Source organism: Phyllostomus hastatus, unplaced genomic scaffold (assembly GCF_019186645.2).
Source record: "Phyllostomus hastatus isolate PE091 unplaced genomic scaffold, TTU_PhHast_1.1 phas_scaffold_1066, whole genome shotgun sequence".
NCBI classification, from domain to species: Eukaryota; Metazoa; Chordata; class Mammalia; order Chiroptera; family Phyllostomidae; genus Phyllostomus; species Phyllostomus hastatus.
The window spans coordinates 29148989-29166805 of record NW_025334004.1 but is presented as its reverse complement, the minus strand read 5'-3'; the positions used below and the strand labels follow the sequence as shown (position 1 = coordinate 29166805).

The following is a 17817-nucleotide window of genomic DNA, read 5'->3' as shown; positions in this document are numbered from 1 at the left end:
AATCGGCGTGTCTTTCTGACATTAACTTTTTAGAAAATGAAAGAAAGAAAGGAGCACCTCCTTAAAAGCCCCAACACACAAGCCAGTCCCAGCTGGAGGACGCTGACCGACCTGCAGACACGGGACAGTGAGAGACCCTCAGCCCTCACCTTCATCTCCCTCAACCTAAAGAACCCTCAAAAACAGGAGGTCAAACCATGAGGACTGAAAGAACCTTCCCCTGGCTGACCTAAGCTAATCAGAAGAGATGTGAAAACAAAGAGACTGCCAGTAGCCCTGGCTGGTGTGGGTCAGTGCACTGGGAATGGCCCCATGGACCAAAAGGTCGCAGGTTTGATTCGGTTTGATTCCAGCTGGGACCCATGCCTGGGTTGTGGGCCAGGTCCCCAGCTGGGGGCGTGCCAGAGGCAACCTGGTCAATGTTTCTCTCCCTCTCTTTCTCCCTCCATTCCCCTCTAATAAATATAGATAAAATCTTAAAAAAAAATAAAGAAAAAGAGGAGGAGGGAGGGAAGGAAGGAGGGAGAGAAGAAAAAAGAAACTGTTGGTAAGCTTGCAGTATTTCTTCCCTTACAGAATTCTCTTCGTTTATTTGAACACTTGAACGTTTATTTCCTTACAAAATTCTAAAGATGTAGCTGACCCAGAAAGAATGACTCGCATTTTAAAAAGGCACCTTGGCACCTCAGGAATACTGGTAGAAGCACTTGGCTCTTCCTATGGCTCCCACCCTGGACCCGGCCGTGTGAAAATGTCTGGCTGACCCGTAACAGCGCCCGCTGAGGACCAGGTGCTGTGCCGAGTGTTTACCCCGTTCAGAAACCCTTCTGGACGGCACGGTTTAGAATATGGCTTTCCTTCAAAAGAAACTGAGAGGCTGAGAGGTTAAGTAGCCCAAGGTCACAGAGCTTTCAACTGAAGTCAGCCCAACGTCAAATCGAGTGCTGGGCTGACCTCCACACCCCACTCCTCGCCCCTCCCTTTCCTGCTCTTTCCTTCGGCCACTCCCAAGGCGGGTGTGGAGATCAATAGAAAAGTGTTTGGAAAGAAATAAAACTGTTAGGAGAGCTCATTTAAAATTGAAGGTCAGTGGTAATAAGCCTTCATTTACCCAGCTGCTCACAGACCAAGAAAATAACAGCCCTGAGGTGAGAACACAGAATAACCCTTATTCCGCCTCCTGCCTCCTCGGCGTGCTGACCTCTCCCTCTGGGTCTCTCACGAGGTGAACAATCCGTATGCCGAGTCTGCTGATGCAACTCGCTTTCTTCCGTGCACATGTTGTGGTGAGCTACTCACCACGGCTCCTTGCTTCACACAGTAGCCGGCTTTGATAACTGCGCTATCTGCAGGGGGCTTCGGGGTGAAGTAAGGAAGATGGCTTTGCGACCGCTTCAGATGGTTTCTGTCAATGCCTTCGCCACAGTCATTTACTTCTTCTTTCTACAACGAAGCAAAAAAGAACTGCATTCTTTTCCTGTGTGTTTAGCTTCAAAGCACACTCGTAGCGCGGCACAGGAAACGGGTCGGTGAGACTGCGGCAGCCGTGCTCGGGGCCAGGCGGGCACCGGACACCTCCGGGGAGCACTCTGCAGAGTGTGTGGCTGTCGGACCGCTGTGCTGTGCACCCGAAACCAACAGAAAATAGCGCTGAGTGCAAACCGTAACTGAAAAAAGTTTTTAAATTTAAAGAAGAAAAGTCATCCTTGTAGGCCATGTTGTTTCCTAGTAAAAACCTTAAACTTGACTTAAGTTAGGAGCACAGATTTGCAAGTAAAAAGTCCTCTAATTAATTTGAGATACTTGATCCTAACCTTCCCATCACTGATTAAACCACAGATTTGTATTTCTCTTGTTCTGCAGAAGCCCTGCCACCTGCGGGGGGGTGTGTGTGTGTGTGTGTGTGTGTGTGTGTGTGTGCATGTGTGTGGTGGTGGGGGTAGAGGTTTAACTTTGCATCTTGAAATAATTATATAGATTCACAGAAAGTTATTTCACCCTTCAAACCGGTGCCCCCAAACAGGGATACTCTGTAACTACAATACATTATCAAAACGGACACTGGAGCACTGACTGGTGAGGCTCAGTCGCATCCTTCAGCGAAGAGAAGGGTCACCAGCCCCATTCAGGCCCAGCACACGCCAGGGGTGCAGGTCTAGCTCCCAGCTGAGCTGCGCATGCATGGCAGGCAACAGATACGTGCTTCTCTCTCACATCGATGTTTCTCTCCCTCTCTTTCTCCCTCCCTTCCCCACTCTCTAAAAAGGAAAAGGTGAAGAATAATTTTTGATGACTTGAAAAATGTTTGAGATGTAAGTGAAAAAAGCTGCTTACAAAATACAGCTGACCTTTGAACAAGATGGAGGTTAGGGACACCCCAAAACTTAGTTGTCCCTCATATCCGCAGGGCACTGGTTCCCCGGCCTGTGCCAGCACCCACAGGTGCTCAGGCCCTGCGTGAAATGGTGCAGTCAGCGCAGGCAGGCAGCCCTCTGCGTCGGAGGACCCCCGACCAGGGATGGAAGCCAGTACAGGTATTTACCGAAAACAAATCGGTGTACAGACGGGCCCATGCAGTTCAAACCTGTGTTGTTTAAGGTTCAATGATATCTCCATTTCTGAGGGTAAAAGTACACAGAAGAAAGCCTCAGAGAAAACCACGAAACACAAAGTGTTGTTTATCTGTGATTTCTAAATTTTTTACAACACACTTTTGAAATAAACACACATGTAAGTTTTTCGTGTTACTGTACTGCATTCATTCAGAGGACGTCCTGTTTTAATTTTGACAGCAACGCTGAAGTCACCCCGCAGTAACGAGAGCACGGCGCAGGGGAGGGCGGGCCTGCTACCTGAGTTGGAGTGATGATGGGCACACCGCCGACGATGTCAGTCCTGTAGGACACCTGCTTCTTCCCGCATTCTCCTTGGCGACTCAGGTTGTCAGGATGAGGCTGCGAGTCTGACTGCTTTGGTACCTGAAACAGTCAGTCAAATGAATGGTTTTGCAACCAGTAGTACATAGGATACCCTCTTGTGTCACAGAATTTCCAGTTTAAAAAGCCTATTTACATAAGCCTAACATATATAAAAATTATTGATAGAGTGTATATGTAACCATTGAAGTTCTCATACTCCACTTTCAGTTACAATAGTGTTTATAATACAGCGCAATTTACAGAGCAGAGCTTACTTGGGCAGGTACCACTTCATGCATTTTCTCATTCCATCCTCCTACCCAGCCCTATGCAAGGGACAGACCTTCGCTGCAGCGATAAAACGACAGGTTCAAAGGCAGCAGGGAACGCCTGGCACGCAAGCTAGGCTGAGCTGTCCTCCACGCTCAAGCGCTCCCCGGCGCCTGCTGGGTCGCGCCCTCGGTGCCACGCTGCAGCTCTGTGCTGTCACCCTTCCTCCCCTCCGTCCCGCTCACGCCCCGGCCATGGCCCTGCGGACACGGACGGCAGCACACGGGCCGCACTAGCTTCATGGCAGTGTCTATTACTGAAAACATACTTGGTAGTCAAAAGACTGACTCAACAGATAAATCCAAAAGGAGGAAGAAAGGAATAGAATACTTATAAACTAAAAGTCAAAATGTTCAAAACAACCTAAAATGTATCAGGAATTTCAAAAAGAATTCCAACACCTGCATCAGTAACAAACCACTCACAAGAAGAAACGGTGACTGTTAGTGCATGAATTTCCTCTACAAACACCTCACTGAAGTGGAACCCAAGGCCTCACAAGTGTTTAACACACATTTTTCTTACACGGCCTAACCGGGGAGTGAGGCCCTTGGTTAACTACGATTTCTATCAGTAGACTGTTTCACGTAGTCCGCCTCTGAACCATGAATGTTTAAGGATTGAATAAAACGTAATAAAGTGTGCCCAGCACCAATCATGATGCCGAGCACGGCACTTCATCTCTCGCCAATGACTTAAAGGGCATCGGAGGACCTCGCAGTCTGTCGGAAACCCTGTGCCAAGCACTACCGACCAGCACGGGAGTGAAGGTGGAAACACGCGTAATTTAAAGTCAAGTCGCTTGCCTGCCACACAGTCAGCTCTGCTCACAAGGTCCCGGCACAGCGGCAGGGGGCCCGTTCACTCCGCATCCGAAGACCCGCACAAACCGTTCACTGATGGCAAAGCCCTGCGGTTTCTCCAGCTTTACGCTGTGTGGCGTATCACCCAGGAACATCACGAAAAACTTCAGGTTCTCGGCTCCACACCCAGAAATTCTGATTCAGTAAATCTACAGTGCAGTCCACAGAAGTGCACTTGAAGCAAAAACACCAGGTATTTTTGAGGCCGGTGTTTCCACACTCTGAGAAACACTGCTCCAAACTGTTCTCTTGTACCATGCTGCTCCCACCAGGTCCGGGAAACCAGGCACACAGTGGTGTTTGGGGACAAGGCTCTACAAAGAAGCTTTCTGCAAAATACGGGGCACACCTGGTCTGGGGGGACTCTAGTGGATTCCAATCCACATACATGTAATGTATGGACCCAAGGAACTTGTCTCTCGGGTGATGCTGAAACTCCACCCCCCACTCAAGCCCGGCCCGCCCCCCCCATCCGCATTTACAGGACAATGCCAGTCACTGGCAGAAACAAAAGAGAGAAAGGAAAGGAAAGGAGGAGAAATGCACCCTGAGGGGGGATGCCTCCCGAGTCCCTCTAAGAGTCTCTAAGAGGCTGCACGCTCTGGAGTGCTGTTGAAAGGCAGCACAACCGCGGACAGATTTTACTTAACGAGAGTCACAGAAATGCTTTAGCGTGAAGGGCTGCAAGGACTCCACCCCCAGAAACAATTCCCTAGGGAAGCCCACAGTGCTTTCTGATGAGCAGCACCATCGATTCAAAGTATTGCGACTGAGAAAACGTGGCCAAGTTATCCCGGCAAAACCAGAAAACAGCAAGCGCTGCGAGAACGTGCGCCCAGAGAGAGCCTGCCTCACTGGCAGGTGCTGCCTCAAGGTGGCCCCAGAAGCCATTCCCTCCTTCAAGGAGCTGCGAGCTTAACCATCATGAGAATTTTCTAAGAAAAACCTTTCCTATCCTCCTAAAAGTATCCTGAAATGTATACTGGTTTTCCCTTTTCCTTCTAGAAATGACAGTATATTAAACATCCTTGCCTATACTGTTAAGCCCACTGCTTGTAATGTGTCCTTAAAGTAAAATGCTAAATGTAGCATAATTCCAACCTCAGAATCCAAGAATTAACTCAGAATTGCATTTTATAATTAAAAATCAGCTAAATTATAATCATCTTTTCCCCTAAGAAAAACATAAGCAAAATACCCACAAATGTAGCAACTTTCTTAAACATTCTAATAAAAATTAGTTTAAATTCAGCCATTAAACATTTTTAGGACAGGGTGGGGGGGAACCAGCTGACTAATTAATGAGAATCAGAAAAGTGACTCTCTAGGCAGAGGGCACATATCAAAGGCAGGCGCAGGCGTGGTTTCACTGCCTTATACTACTGTTACCTCAAAAGATGAAAAGCCTGAAACCATTCACCACTTTTTCTCTTAAAGCACTAAGAAACCTGTGCTTATTACTGCAAACTGTAAAAAGTTAATTAATTCAGGAAACTTAGTAGATGTAGTCCTTCTAAGGAAATTTCCCAAGTAGGGGATATTTATTAGAAGAGTTAAAAACAACCTGTGCTGGTGGGGCATCATCCTGCAAAGCGGAAGGCTGCCGGTTCGATTCCTGGCCAGGGCACAGGCCTGGGCGGGGGAGCTGGGCCCCCCGCTGGGGCTGGGGCTGGGGCAGGGGCACGGGCGAGAAGCCAACCTGCGCTTCTCTCGCTCATGCACGTTTCTCTCCTCCTCCCCCCTCCCTCCCCCTCTCTAAAAATAAATAAGATATTTTAAATTTTTTTCAAGTCAGTGAAAACTTTTTAAGAATCTGTACTCTGAATCAGTTAAAAAATTGCTTTCTCGAAAGTGCACAAACCTAAAATAACTTCTGCTTCATGTACAGATCCGATGCGGTGCGTGGGTGTCTTCTGTCATGTGGTAACAAGCTGTTCTCATGCACGACAAAAAACTTCGGCTTAACTCTGACAACAGCTTTAGTTACATTAACTCTTCACTGTGTTGTGATGTAAATATGGAATCCAACATATGCTGACTTTCCGAGCATATGTTTCTTGAGAGTAAGTTGTTTGGGGTCAGTCCAGTAACTGCACTTCAGTAAAAGCACACAGGCTCACACGGGAATTCCTCCCTCACCCTTTCCACGTTGGCCTACTGTGTGCTTCTCTGCCCGTGTGTAAAGAGGGAAACACCAGTAAGCAGAACCAGGGGTCAGAACCTGTTTCCTTGCTCACCGTCAGCCGTACACTCCCGTAAACTTGCGTTGGAAGTCTGGTTTCGCTTTAGGGAGGAGCAAGGGAAGGGTGCTACCTCGGAAAGAGTGAGAGGCGTGCTTCCCAGTGGGACCTGCGGTCACACAGACTGGGTTTGGGTCGCAGCCCCACAACCAGGCAGCTGCGAAGCCTGTGACAGTTATCCAATCCTTCTGAGCCTGTTTCCACCTAATTCAGGTAAAACCTCAGCGCCAGGCCGGCGCACTGTAAATGATCAATCCGGATTACTGTCCATCAGAAAACCAGAGCAGGAAGCCCAGGCCTGAGCGGACGCTGCAGCCCAGAAAAGGAGCAGGAGAGCAGCCGGCTCTGGAAGGCGCGCGGAGAAGGTGGGCGGGCCGGGAAGCTCAGAGCCCCGACAGGCGGACTCCCCAAGGGCCGCGTGGGCAGAAGCCTCCGGGAGCCTCAGCTCTTCAGTCCGCTCCTAACCCCGCACCTCACGCCCAGCCCTGGCCTGCCGAACAGCAGCCCTGGCCTGCCGAACAGCAGCCCCAGTCGAACAGCAGCCCCAGTCGAACAGCAGCCCCAGTCGGGCGAAGGCTGGAATGAAAGCTGCCCCCGCCCCCTGGGTGGGCGGCAGGAAGCCCCTCCCTCCGGGAGGAGAAAACATCCTCCAGGTGGAAGAACTCACGCATGCCATCTCCCCTAGAAACATTATTAGAAGCCGGGGCTAAAGTCTATGGTAATTCGGAATGGGTTTAAAAAGGCATTTATTCACATTATAAACACCTCTCTCTCAAATAAACTTTGAATATGCACCTATTAGTAATTCAGTTATTCTTCAGTACGTGTATTTCAAAATGTAAACGTTACATCGACATTAAAATTGTTAAAATACAAATACTTACTGTAATTTTTATAGCTTTGTTCAACACATTGACCCATTCCACTAGGTCTTGCTGATCATTAGCCTGTAGGAAGTATTTCCTCATCCCTGCGTTCATAACTGTTGAGAGAAAAAAAATAAACTACAATACACAAAATTTTGCGCTTGTTACCTCTAAGTTTATGTTTACAGCAGTTGAAAAACCACTGTAACCAATACTGTAAATTTCTCAGATATGACAAAATGTAGAACCATATATAATAATACTGCTATTACCAATAACATAGGTAAACTCTCCTTTGTAATGGCCACATTTTTCATTAAACAGAAATACCACAATACATTCAGCCCATCCCCTAACGATGGACACTTAAGTGACTACTTCCAGTTTTTGAAATTATATAAAACGGCCCAATGAAATATCATATGCATACACTTCTCCATACTTAGGCTAGCATTTCTATAGGATAAATTTCTTAATATAGACTTGCATCAGACAGAATTCACATTAAAAATTTTCACAGATATTAGGAAATTATTTTACACTCCTACCAGTTATGCAGACTGCTGCTCCAGCCAACCTCCCTCAAGGAAGAGGAGGAGGAGGAGAAGGAGGAGGAGGAGCAGCAGCAGCAGCAGCAGCAGCAGCCCACAACTGGACAGGCTGCTCCCTACAGCGGCCGTGCAGGCCCAGCAGACATCAAGTCGCTGGCTCCACAGTGGCCACTCCTCCAAAGGTTCTAGTGAAACTACTTCTCTCCCATTACTTCTCTCCAACCCTGGGGGTGGTAGCTGCTTCCAGCAACTTCTAATTTGTGGATTCCTCTGGACTCACTCCAGCATTCCTTCGGTGCTCCTTCTGTCTTCCCACAGTTGAGTAACCAACACCCTGTAACAAACCCCCAGGGTCTGCAATACCTGGCGAGGTGGGTTCTCCTGCCAGGACCTTGATCCTGGGGCACTCTCTGACTACCTCATTAGTGAATAACTAAACCTCATTTAAATTTGAAGTCCGTGTGGCGGGAAGGCAGGCGAGGGTAAAGGGGGATGAACGGTGATGAACAAAGACGTGACTTGGGCTGGTGAACGCACTACAATATACAGACGGTGTGTATTTCTATACCCCAGTAAATTCAATTAAAATGAACATTTTAAATTTAAAAAATAAATGAATTCAAATTTCATTGATGATTGACACAAGTTAGTTTTATATGCTTATTGGCCATATATATTTGTCTTGTGAGCTTTGTGTATTCTTCTCACCAATATTTCTCCTGAGTTGTCATTTATTGTTGAGTAATTTGCAAGAGCTTTCATACGAACTTTTCCTGTTTCATTCCAAGTACTTTATCGAGTGTCATTTTTCTTTTCACTGTTCGTGGTATCTTTTATCAAACAGTAATTTCCTATCAACCTTTTCCTTTTCTTTTAATGACTCTAGCTTTTGTATCACATTTTTAAAATCTCCCCAAAATTATAAAAATAAACATCTGTATCTCTCTAGCACTTGTATATTTGCTTTATATTTAAAATCTTAATACAGTTGGAACTTTTATGCAACTAAATTTATATATGCCCCTTTAGTGACTAACACAAAGACCACCTGTCTATAGAGTTGTCTACATTAATTATGTGTCATGTGCATTTTTTAAAAAACAAACGTTATTCTAGGAGCGAAGGCATCTGAATTGCTATGGCTAGAGTATTTGAAATATAAGAATAACTTTCGGAAGTCTGCATCGGAAGTTTAAATGGTGCCCTAGCACTCAGCTCGATACGACTAAAGGAAGGGGGCAATGAGAGCCCTCGAAGAAAAAGCTGTTTCTCAAATGCACAAGATTTTGAAACTGGAACTGAGATTAAGACACGAAACCAGAGCTTACTTGAATTAAGATGAGGGTTTTAGGAAATCAAATCATTTCTTGTGAAATGCTATAAAACAAGTGGTTTAGAAACTGAAAAAAAAAAGTTTTTAAAGATTTATTTATTTTAGAGAGGGGGAGGGAGAGATAGAGAGAGGGAGAGAAGCACCAATGTGTGGTTGCTACTCGAGCACCCACCCCCTCCTGTGGTCCTGGCCCGCAACCCAGGCGTGCGCCCTGACTAGGAATCAAACCGGTGATCTTTTGCTTCACAGTCCAGCGGAGCTCAATCCACTGAGCCACACCAGTCAGGGCCAAACTAAAAATATTTAAAACACTGTAAATCAGGTCTTTTATGTCTTACTAGAGACGGGAGGAATATAAATGCCATAAATATAAATGAAAATAAATTAGTAACTCACTAGGACAATGTCAGCATTTAGCTTGTGTTTTTAATCTCTAACAATCAGTGAAGTACCATTTCATGATCTTTTTCGAATTTAGGCTGAAGTTGAGCTCTCCTCATGATAGTGTCCTCCTCTCAAAACTGTTTGCACCCTGGCTGGGGCGTCTCTGTAGACAGAGTGCTGGCCCCATTCCAGGCCAGGGCACGTGCCTGGGTGGCGGGCCAGCACACAAGAGGCAACCAGCCGATGTGTCTCTCTTTTTTTCTCCCTCCCTTCCCCTCTCTCTAAAATAATAATAAATACAATCTTTTTAAAAATATTTCTTAAAAAATGTTTTGGGCATCTCCAGAGAACACCTAAAGAATTTGAAACTCTAAGTACTATACCTGCTACAAAGTAAGTGCTTAATACATACCTTTTTGAATAAATAACATCATATAAGAACTTCTTTTAAGGGAAGAGAGGCAAATACACCTCTAAAAGCACTCTCAGCCCACCCTGCAGTCTGAGTAAACACTCCTGTGCCCTGAACATCATTCCAGGGCAGGAAGGAACACAGTGGTACGATGGGGGTCAGAAAACCAGAGCCCAGAGTCCGTCAGACCAGGCCAGCACACGCACCTGCTAACAGGATCATCTCGTACAATCATCTAATCTCCCCGAGCCCCTGTTTTCTCCTCTACGAAATGGAATGCCTCCATCCCTTCCTTGAGGAATGGAGGTAATGTATGTAAAGAAACTAGTACAGTGCCTGGGACAAAGTAAATCATCTTCATCATCACCATCATCACCTAGAGATTTCCAAGTAAGAAAGCATCATGAGAAATGTAAAGCAAATTACTAAAAAGTGTCATATTAGCCATGTTAGGGGAAGGACACAGGGAAAGGAAGAAATAAACCTCTGAACAATAACTGAAACAACTGTACGAGACCTCGAAGTTGTTTCACTTTTAAAGTGAGGGTTTCGTGTGCAATGATCCCAGAGGCTTGTGCTTCCACCACCTTCTCACCGAGCACGTCTTTATTCCATTTCAAGTCTTTACCATCCGAGTGAGAACATCGTCAGGATGAAACCTGAAGCCTAAGTATTAGCTTGACTGCACACCACCGCCACCTCAAAACCTAGGACCGGCTGCTGTGGTCAGGTCTGGGTCCCGTGGTTACGAGGCATTTCACTGCATCATTTCTTTGTCCATATTCTCTGCTCCCTCTGTTCTTTTCCTAGTAGTCAGAGAGTGGACTTCCTTAATTGAACTTCTAATTTTTTTTTATTTCCCTCCTATCATCTATTTGTCTTTGTTCTACTTTTAGGTTTTCCTGACTTTCCCCGAGTTTTCCATCATCTCACGTTCCTTTTCTATTTGATGGCTGGTTCTCCCTCCTCCGATGGCACACGACCCCGGGCTACCTGTTCGTATGTACAAACAAGGCACGGGAAGCGGTCGTGAACAGGTGCGGTGCTGCTGACTGGCGGGCTGCACTGGACAACGAGCTCTCCCAGCGGGAACGTCCAGGGGCAGCGCCCGTGGCTCTCTCCTCCAGGGTGTCCCACCCACACCTGGCGGCCCAGCGCTCTGGAGCTGGGCAGTGCGTGGACGTCTGTGTAATCCTATTTTCAGTTTCATGCCTCATCTCTCCCCTTCTCTGGGCCTAGGAGCCCCAAGCACAGAGCCTCAATGGTCCCATTTCTGGAGACAATACAGATGCCATTTCTTGCTGGGATGGGGGAAGGGCGGCTGCCAGCCTGAGTCAGGTGGAGGTAGGGGACCAGAGGTTAAGTCCCTTTTTTCGGTCCCTCCTTGCTGCTGCTCCCCTAGACATTAACCAGTACCCAAGTCCACCTAGAACCGGAGAGGCGCAGCACACTGAACAAGGCTAGCTTTTCACTGCCCTCTTCTACCCTTCGCTGTCCATCTTCATGCACTGCGGGTTATCGATGTCCGCGAGTTTCGCTGAAGACAGTCTGAGTGTTTCTTGTTCCCACTATTTTAGGGGATTTGAGAGGAAACGGTGATGGACAAGTCTTTGTGTTGCCCATTTGAATAGCAGCTGTGGTTCCATTTCAGAAGCCAGTGCTCCCTCTCCAAAGGCAAGCAATTCATGATCATCTCTACCCCTCCTTAGCAGCAAAAGACTAACAAACCACCGGCAGACCAATAAATAACTAATCTTTGATACCAAGTAAAATCACTCCTTTTAAATACCCCAATAACTGATGTCAAGTCTACTACTGTAGATTCCTATTCCTTCAAACTGTAAGTCCCAGATTTCACATTTAAAAAACTTGTCAAAAGCATGTGTATTACACATTCTAAAATACAAAGTTCTGTGACGTGACTTGCCCCCAGTAGCCTGCATTCACAAGGCTCTGGCGTATTTTCCTATTTAGTAACTGAATTACACACCTGTAATAAACACACGGCATTTTTTAGTTCCGCAGTAGTGACAACAGCACTACAGTGGTTCTCTGCACAGCTGTATCACACACACCCCGTCCGTACCCTGTTTTATTGCCGGTGTATGAGACCCTAGTGGACGCTGTCCCTGACATGCCGTCTGCTGACAAACTTGCCCTTCTCACGCAGAAGAGAACAGAGATCTTTAACATCAACCCTACCCCAGAAAGCAGCTGTGCTTTTAATGTAACATACTCCCTTTTGACGTCAGTGGGCAACTCCTAATTTCTGTCCCTTCCATCACTAATGTCCACTAACATACTCTCTGAGAGCGCATCAATTCTCCCAGCTTCCACTATCACCCACAATTCTGACACATTCCAAATTTCTCCATTCTTCATCTTTAGGCCCCACCCAGTCCTTGATTACGGTCCCCAGAACATTTCTATCCGGCTGCTTCCCACCACCAAACCCCTTAACAAACATTTCGCCCTATCGACCAATCACTCTTCTGGAGTCCGTTCTTCACTTGAAGCAAACCCACCTGAATGTCTCTCTCGTCCCCTCAACTCCCACATACCCGCCACCCAGTCCCCACGCTTTTCCTCCCTGCGCTTTTCTCCCTTCCTCTTTCCCTCACGGCCACCCCCCGAATTCAGGCCCGTACCTAAGGGTGGCGTCTGAAAGCCACTTAACTAATCAACCTGCATCAAAACCCTCCTATGCATACAAAAACCCAAAAGCCCTCTTTCACCTGATGTGTACTTTCTAGATGCTCTCTAATTTCCTACCTTTCATGAAGAAACAGAAAACCTCTAGTCAGCAACATACTGCGCCTTGTCTTCTGCCGGCGTGTTTACGTCTTAGTGCCCCAGCAGTCCCTCCAGCCTCACTGAGCGCTCGGTCCCCGCACACCCTGCTCCGTCCCCGGCACAGCTCTGTCCCTGGGGTCCCACCTCCCTTTTCTGCCCAATGGCAAAGGGTGACCAGGGTAAGGTGGCCGCCAGCTCGAGGGTTTCCTCCTCAGGCAGGCTCCCCTGGCTCCCAAGATGCCCAGTAAGGGTTTGAGGCTCTCCCTCTGGACTTCTTACATAGACTGTGCTCCCCTTTGTGTGACTATAATAAATGCAATAATCACCTGGCATTGTATCTGCCTGTGAGACAACCAGCCTGTGACAGTCTTAAGGGCAGGAACTGCTTCTTATTACTGTCACAGCCCTAGTGCCAAGCAGAGTGCACATGTATCCAATAGTCGCTCAATTACCCCACACTGTAAACTTCTCACTACCCACAGGCTGAAAACAGAGTCCTTCTCATTATTTATGTATCTAATATGGAATAACACAAGGTGGAAAGTAAGGAATGTCCTCAAGCCTTGCTGGATGTGACCACTGTAAAAACCTAGGCAATGACTACACGATGGCAGAGGGCAGAGGTTCCGACCGGGACAAGACAAGGAAAAAGGCTTCGTGGGTGAGGGAGCGGGAGTTTTATTTCCTCGCCTGGATGGAGGCTTCAAGGGACTTTGCCTCAGAATAAATTCATTCGCCCTCAGGTTGTGCTGTGTGGTTTCTGACGACTGCTCTCTTTTACAACATATGTAATTAGGTAAGTCTAACTTAAAATCACTAACATATGAAATACGGCTACTTACCAAAACAGAACTCAGCCTTTGGTCTCAGCTTAGTTGCATCGCTAACCTAAGAAGAGAGAGATAGGAATCACTCACTTCTTCATACGCCACCATGACAGCCTGCAACACTGTGCGAACTTCCCCATTGTGCTTTCCCAATCAACATGCCCATCTAGCGCACAGATCTAGAGTTCAACTCGAAAGGCAGCTGAAGAACTGCAGATTAAATGCAGGGTATGGGTCCTGACGGTAAGCTGTTTGTAACAACTGCTACTGCTATGTTCTCTTTGAGCAATCTTGTTTATTTCCAAAGGACACGTGAAAAAGTTGAAAGTAAACTATTAAGTTTTATGTCACACATATAAATATTTTTAGCTTCACATATTTTTCAAAATACCTTCAATGAATACTCCACAAAACTATGCATTCTTCCTGAATTATGTATTTGTAAGTTAGCTGTGAACTTGAGAGAAAACGACGGTGGGCAAAGGAGAGAGTGCGTAACCCAGAGGGCACTGGTCTGCAGTGAGGAAGTCAGAGCGCAACCGGACCCTCCCCTGAACATTAGAACCACCTGGGCAAACGGGTCAGTTTACTAGATGTAGCACACAGTTCCTCTGAGAAGGTGACGCGACGAACTGACCTGCTTGCTGCTGCCCCTTTAAGCAGAGCAGCTCTCTCGGAAGCCCATCCACGACTGTGGCCACGCTGCTGACCAGTGTTAGAACTCGTAACTGTAGCATCTGTTTGTACTTCCAAAAAGAATTCTAAGCCTAGGGTTCCTGACTGATCCCAACTATAAATTCACAGCTCTGAGTCATCCTAAAATTTGTTCCAGGAATAAATTCCGGGGGAAAAAGTGGCATGTCTAAAGTGAGTACAAACTGTACCATTCAAACTTCCGTGAGCTGTGGACAGAGATGAAAGTTAACAGAACGACGCAGAGGTCACATTCTAAAAGGGAAGCCATGGAGAAAGGGACAGCAGCTGGCCAGCCAGCCTGCTTGCTTCGTTAATAGTTTATTTTTAAAAAGAGCTCCCATTTTTCCATCTGAAACCAATACAACATAACATTGAATGGGAACTGTGACTGGAAAAAAAATTAAAATTAAAAAACATAAAGCAATCTTTGATTAAAATCAAGTATAAATTAAGTGCCAACACAAATGAAAAAATAAAAATAAAAGCACGCTTTGCCTTGAAAAAAAATAAATAAATGTAAAGAGCTCCCACTTTTAAAAAGACACAAGCAGACGGGCAATCTCTCCGTCAACGGCCTGTTTCAATGGAACAACAGACCCTCCCATGCCGCTCCACCGAGGGGACACGCTGGCGGCACGGGGCGCCACCGTGCGTGCACAGCACAGGCAGTCAGGCAGACGGGGGCCGGGACCTGGCTTAACCGTGGAATCCCATGCTTCCCCATACTGGTCTCTGCAGAATTCAAGCTGCGAGCTACCCCGAAGAGTTTGTTAAATGTTTTAACTTACAGGAACACTTGAGGTAAACTTAAGCAATATTTGTCTCATCAATTTACAGTGTATGGCTTTAACATAAATTGTTTCCCTTTAATCGTTATTGTTCAAGGGCTTTTTTTAAATCAATGAGAATGAACAGCTCTATTGTTATACTGATAACAAAGTATTTTATTTATAAAAATCTTTTAAACAGAGACATAACTGTAAATTGGTCTGTTGAAGACCTTTGCGAACATATTCCAATTTGTGCACATGTGTATTTCTTAATCATACTATGTTGCTACTTTTCACATCTCATATTCTAAGTCATCAACAAACATTTTACTTTGTGTGAAACATAAAAAACCCATAGGATAAGAACTACCTGAAATATCAAATCTAAATTTTTAAGAAGAAAATGGTGCTGCAAAAATGCTAGAAAAGTCAACAAACAAAAAAAACATTAGTTGAGCGAAAGTGAAATGAGGGAAAATCATTCATCATAAAGATGGTTCATATTTTCCTCAAAATAAGACATAAAGAAACAAAAAGTTAAGGTAATGGACTTAAAAACTGGAAACAGTTTAAATAAATATAACACAAACTTAGAAAAATATCTTCCGCTTCCCAGGGACAGAGCTCAACAGTGAACAGACTTCTCCCCCCTGCTGTTTGTATACCTGACCACAAAAGTCTATTTTAACGCCTGCAGGGTTACATCCTGCAAGTTAATTCCATATTCTTCCTAATTCTATCAAAGAACATCCTCAACATAGTAATCAGGCACTATTTTCAGTAGGATACGCACCTGACCATCATCATCATTAAAGGACACAGAAAGGAAACTTGCTCCTTCTATTGGCCCTGCTGCTCTAAGAGATTTTAATTCAAACACAAACATAATTCAACATATAGACAGACTACCTTTGAAATGTAGGTGAGTTTAATGGCTCCAACACGAGATGATCCAGAAGGGAGGTTCTAGAAACAAGTTATTATTATATAGTTAATATCAACATTATGAATTTATTTTATAATTTTCTACACATTCAAAAAGTCGATGAATCAGATTTTTTAATACCACATTTTACAAACCAGCTGTTTCAGTTGGCGTGTTTACCGGTCTGAAGCCAAGGTGACAACGTGGTTAACAAAACTGAAGTCTACTCTGTTCCACCTTAACAGATTGTACAACTAAAAAGCTATTTTTATCATTGTAGCTAAACTTATTTCCTTTTTCATGAGCTTAAAAAGCCATAAATAAGACCAGATTTTGTTCCTCAAAGCACTGGGAAAAATACTTAGAGACATAAAACAATTGTAAGAAATGTCAACAGACTAGACATGTTGCTTGAACCCTAGTAATACACCAGAATGGATTTTTTAAATCAATGGTTAGCGATGAAGAAGACAAAGCAGGAAGAATGGCTCCCTAAGGACAGGTGAGCCAAACTGGTTTACTTTCATTATCAAGGTTATGCTGATCAATATACCATGTTACAGCTTTGTAAACATAAACAACTAGATTGAATCATATGCAATTGCCAATTTTAGTACATGAAAATACTGGTGCACTGGCAATTTCATGAGGTTCTATCCAATGTAACATTCAGTAAGACATTTTACTAAAGTCTTCATGAAAGATGTAAGTCTTTATTAATACATTAAAAGTGACACAAAGCTGGTAATTGAGGGCTAATACAATGGTTGGCAGAACTGAGATTGTGAGATTCTTATCAGTTGGAATGAAGAGATAAAAGTACTGAGAACGAACTGGGTAAAAGGACAGTTTTAAAATTCTGCACTCCATTCCAAAAACCCAGCTCGCTGCTAAGCAGCACAGCACGGAACCCCGGCTCCCAGGGAGCGCACGGGAAGACAGGTGAGCTGGCGCACACTGGACAGACGCCCGCCCGCTAGAGCCAAGGCCAAGTGACTCCCCAGACAGGCCCAGGCTTCCCTGCTTCGGCTTCCCCGCCCACGCCGCTCTCTGAGCACGGGAATACCCACTTCTCCACCTCCTGACCAAAACTGTATCCACAGCTGTAGGTCAGTCTCGGGAGTTACCACCTCCACGAAGACCTGAAGTCCCCCTGCTAGCTACAATCACACCCTTCCCCTGCACTCCAAGTGTGTTTGCTTCCATGCAACAAGCGTATTCCATCTGCACTTGTCATCTTTTAGCTCCGTCTAATGGAAAGTACTAATAAATGGAGGAATTCTGAGGAGGAGAACTTGTTATATATGAAGACAGAAAAACAATAAAGGATTTTTAAATAAAATTCAGGAGAAACCATATTGTAAGTTAACAGGCAGAACAGTCTAATGGCTTGCATGGGCGAGGAGGACCAGGTATGGAATGTAGTAAACAGTAATTAGAAGGAGTCAAGGGGTATTAAGTTATTTTCCACCTTTGGGAAAGGAGTTTGGGAAGGGCTTGTGCCACAGATTAAGATGGGGTTAGAAAAGGGAGAAATCTGATTTAAAACAAGCGGTGGGTGGATAAGGATGAACATTTGATTTCCGCTGACCTGTTCCTTCTCCCACTGACTCTGGTCAAGCAAATAAAGATATCAATCATGTAGCGGCATAGCCAGGTTACTACCACCCAAGAAAGCTGGTTATACCCAGAGATAAGAGGGTGAAACTGGTTATCAGTAAGCTCTCAAGAATAAGGACAAAGAGAGTTCCAGCCAAAAAAAATGATAGTTTCATACAAAGTCAGCATTCAAATAATATGATACCAAGGTCTCCTACAACTCACATTCTACATGAATATGAATATTTGTTCATTCTACATTCTACATGCTAATCTAAAATTGGTATAGGGCCCTAGCTGGTGTGGCTCA

At 45.3% G+C, this 17817-nt stretch overlaps 1 protein-coding gene across 7 annotated transcripts in view; it reads right to left on the bottom strand.

Annotated features, from left to right (window-relative positions):
* Positions 1 to 17817, bottom strand: part of PLEKHA1 (pleckstrin homology domain containing A1) — a 47375-nt gene that overhangs the window by 15107 nt on the left and 14451 nt on the right. For 6 of the 7 annotated variants that reach the window (XM_045854167.1, XM_045854171.1, XM_045854166.1 and 3 more), the window contains exons 3-7: positions 15893 to 15949; positions 13533 to 13578; positions 7236 to 7333; positions 2853 to 2978; positions 1300 to 1443 (exon numbers count right to left, since the gene is read on the bottom strand). In XM_045854167.1, coding sequence (XP_045710123.1) covers positions 1300 to 1443; positions 2853 to 2978; positions 7236 to 7333; positions 13533 to 13578; positions 15893 to 15949 — 471 coding nt within the window. The remainder of the gene's footprint in view (positions 1 to 1299; positions 1444 to 2852; positions 2979 to 7235; positions 7334 to 13532; positions 13579 to 15892; positions 15950 to 17817) is intronic. The other variant, XM_045854173.1, reaches the window with a different exon arrangement.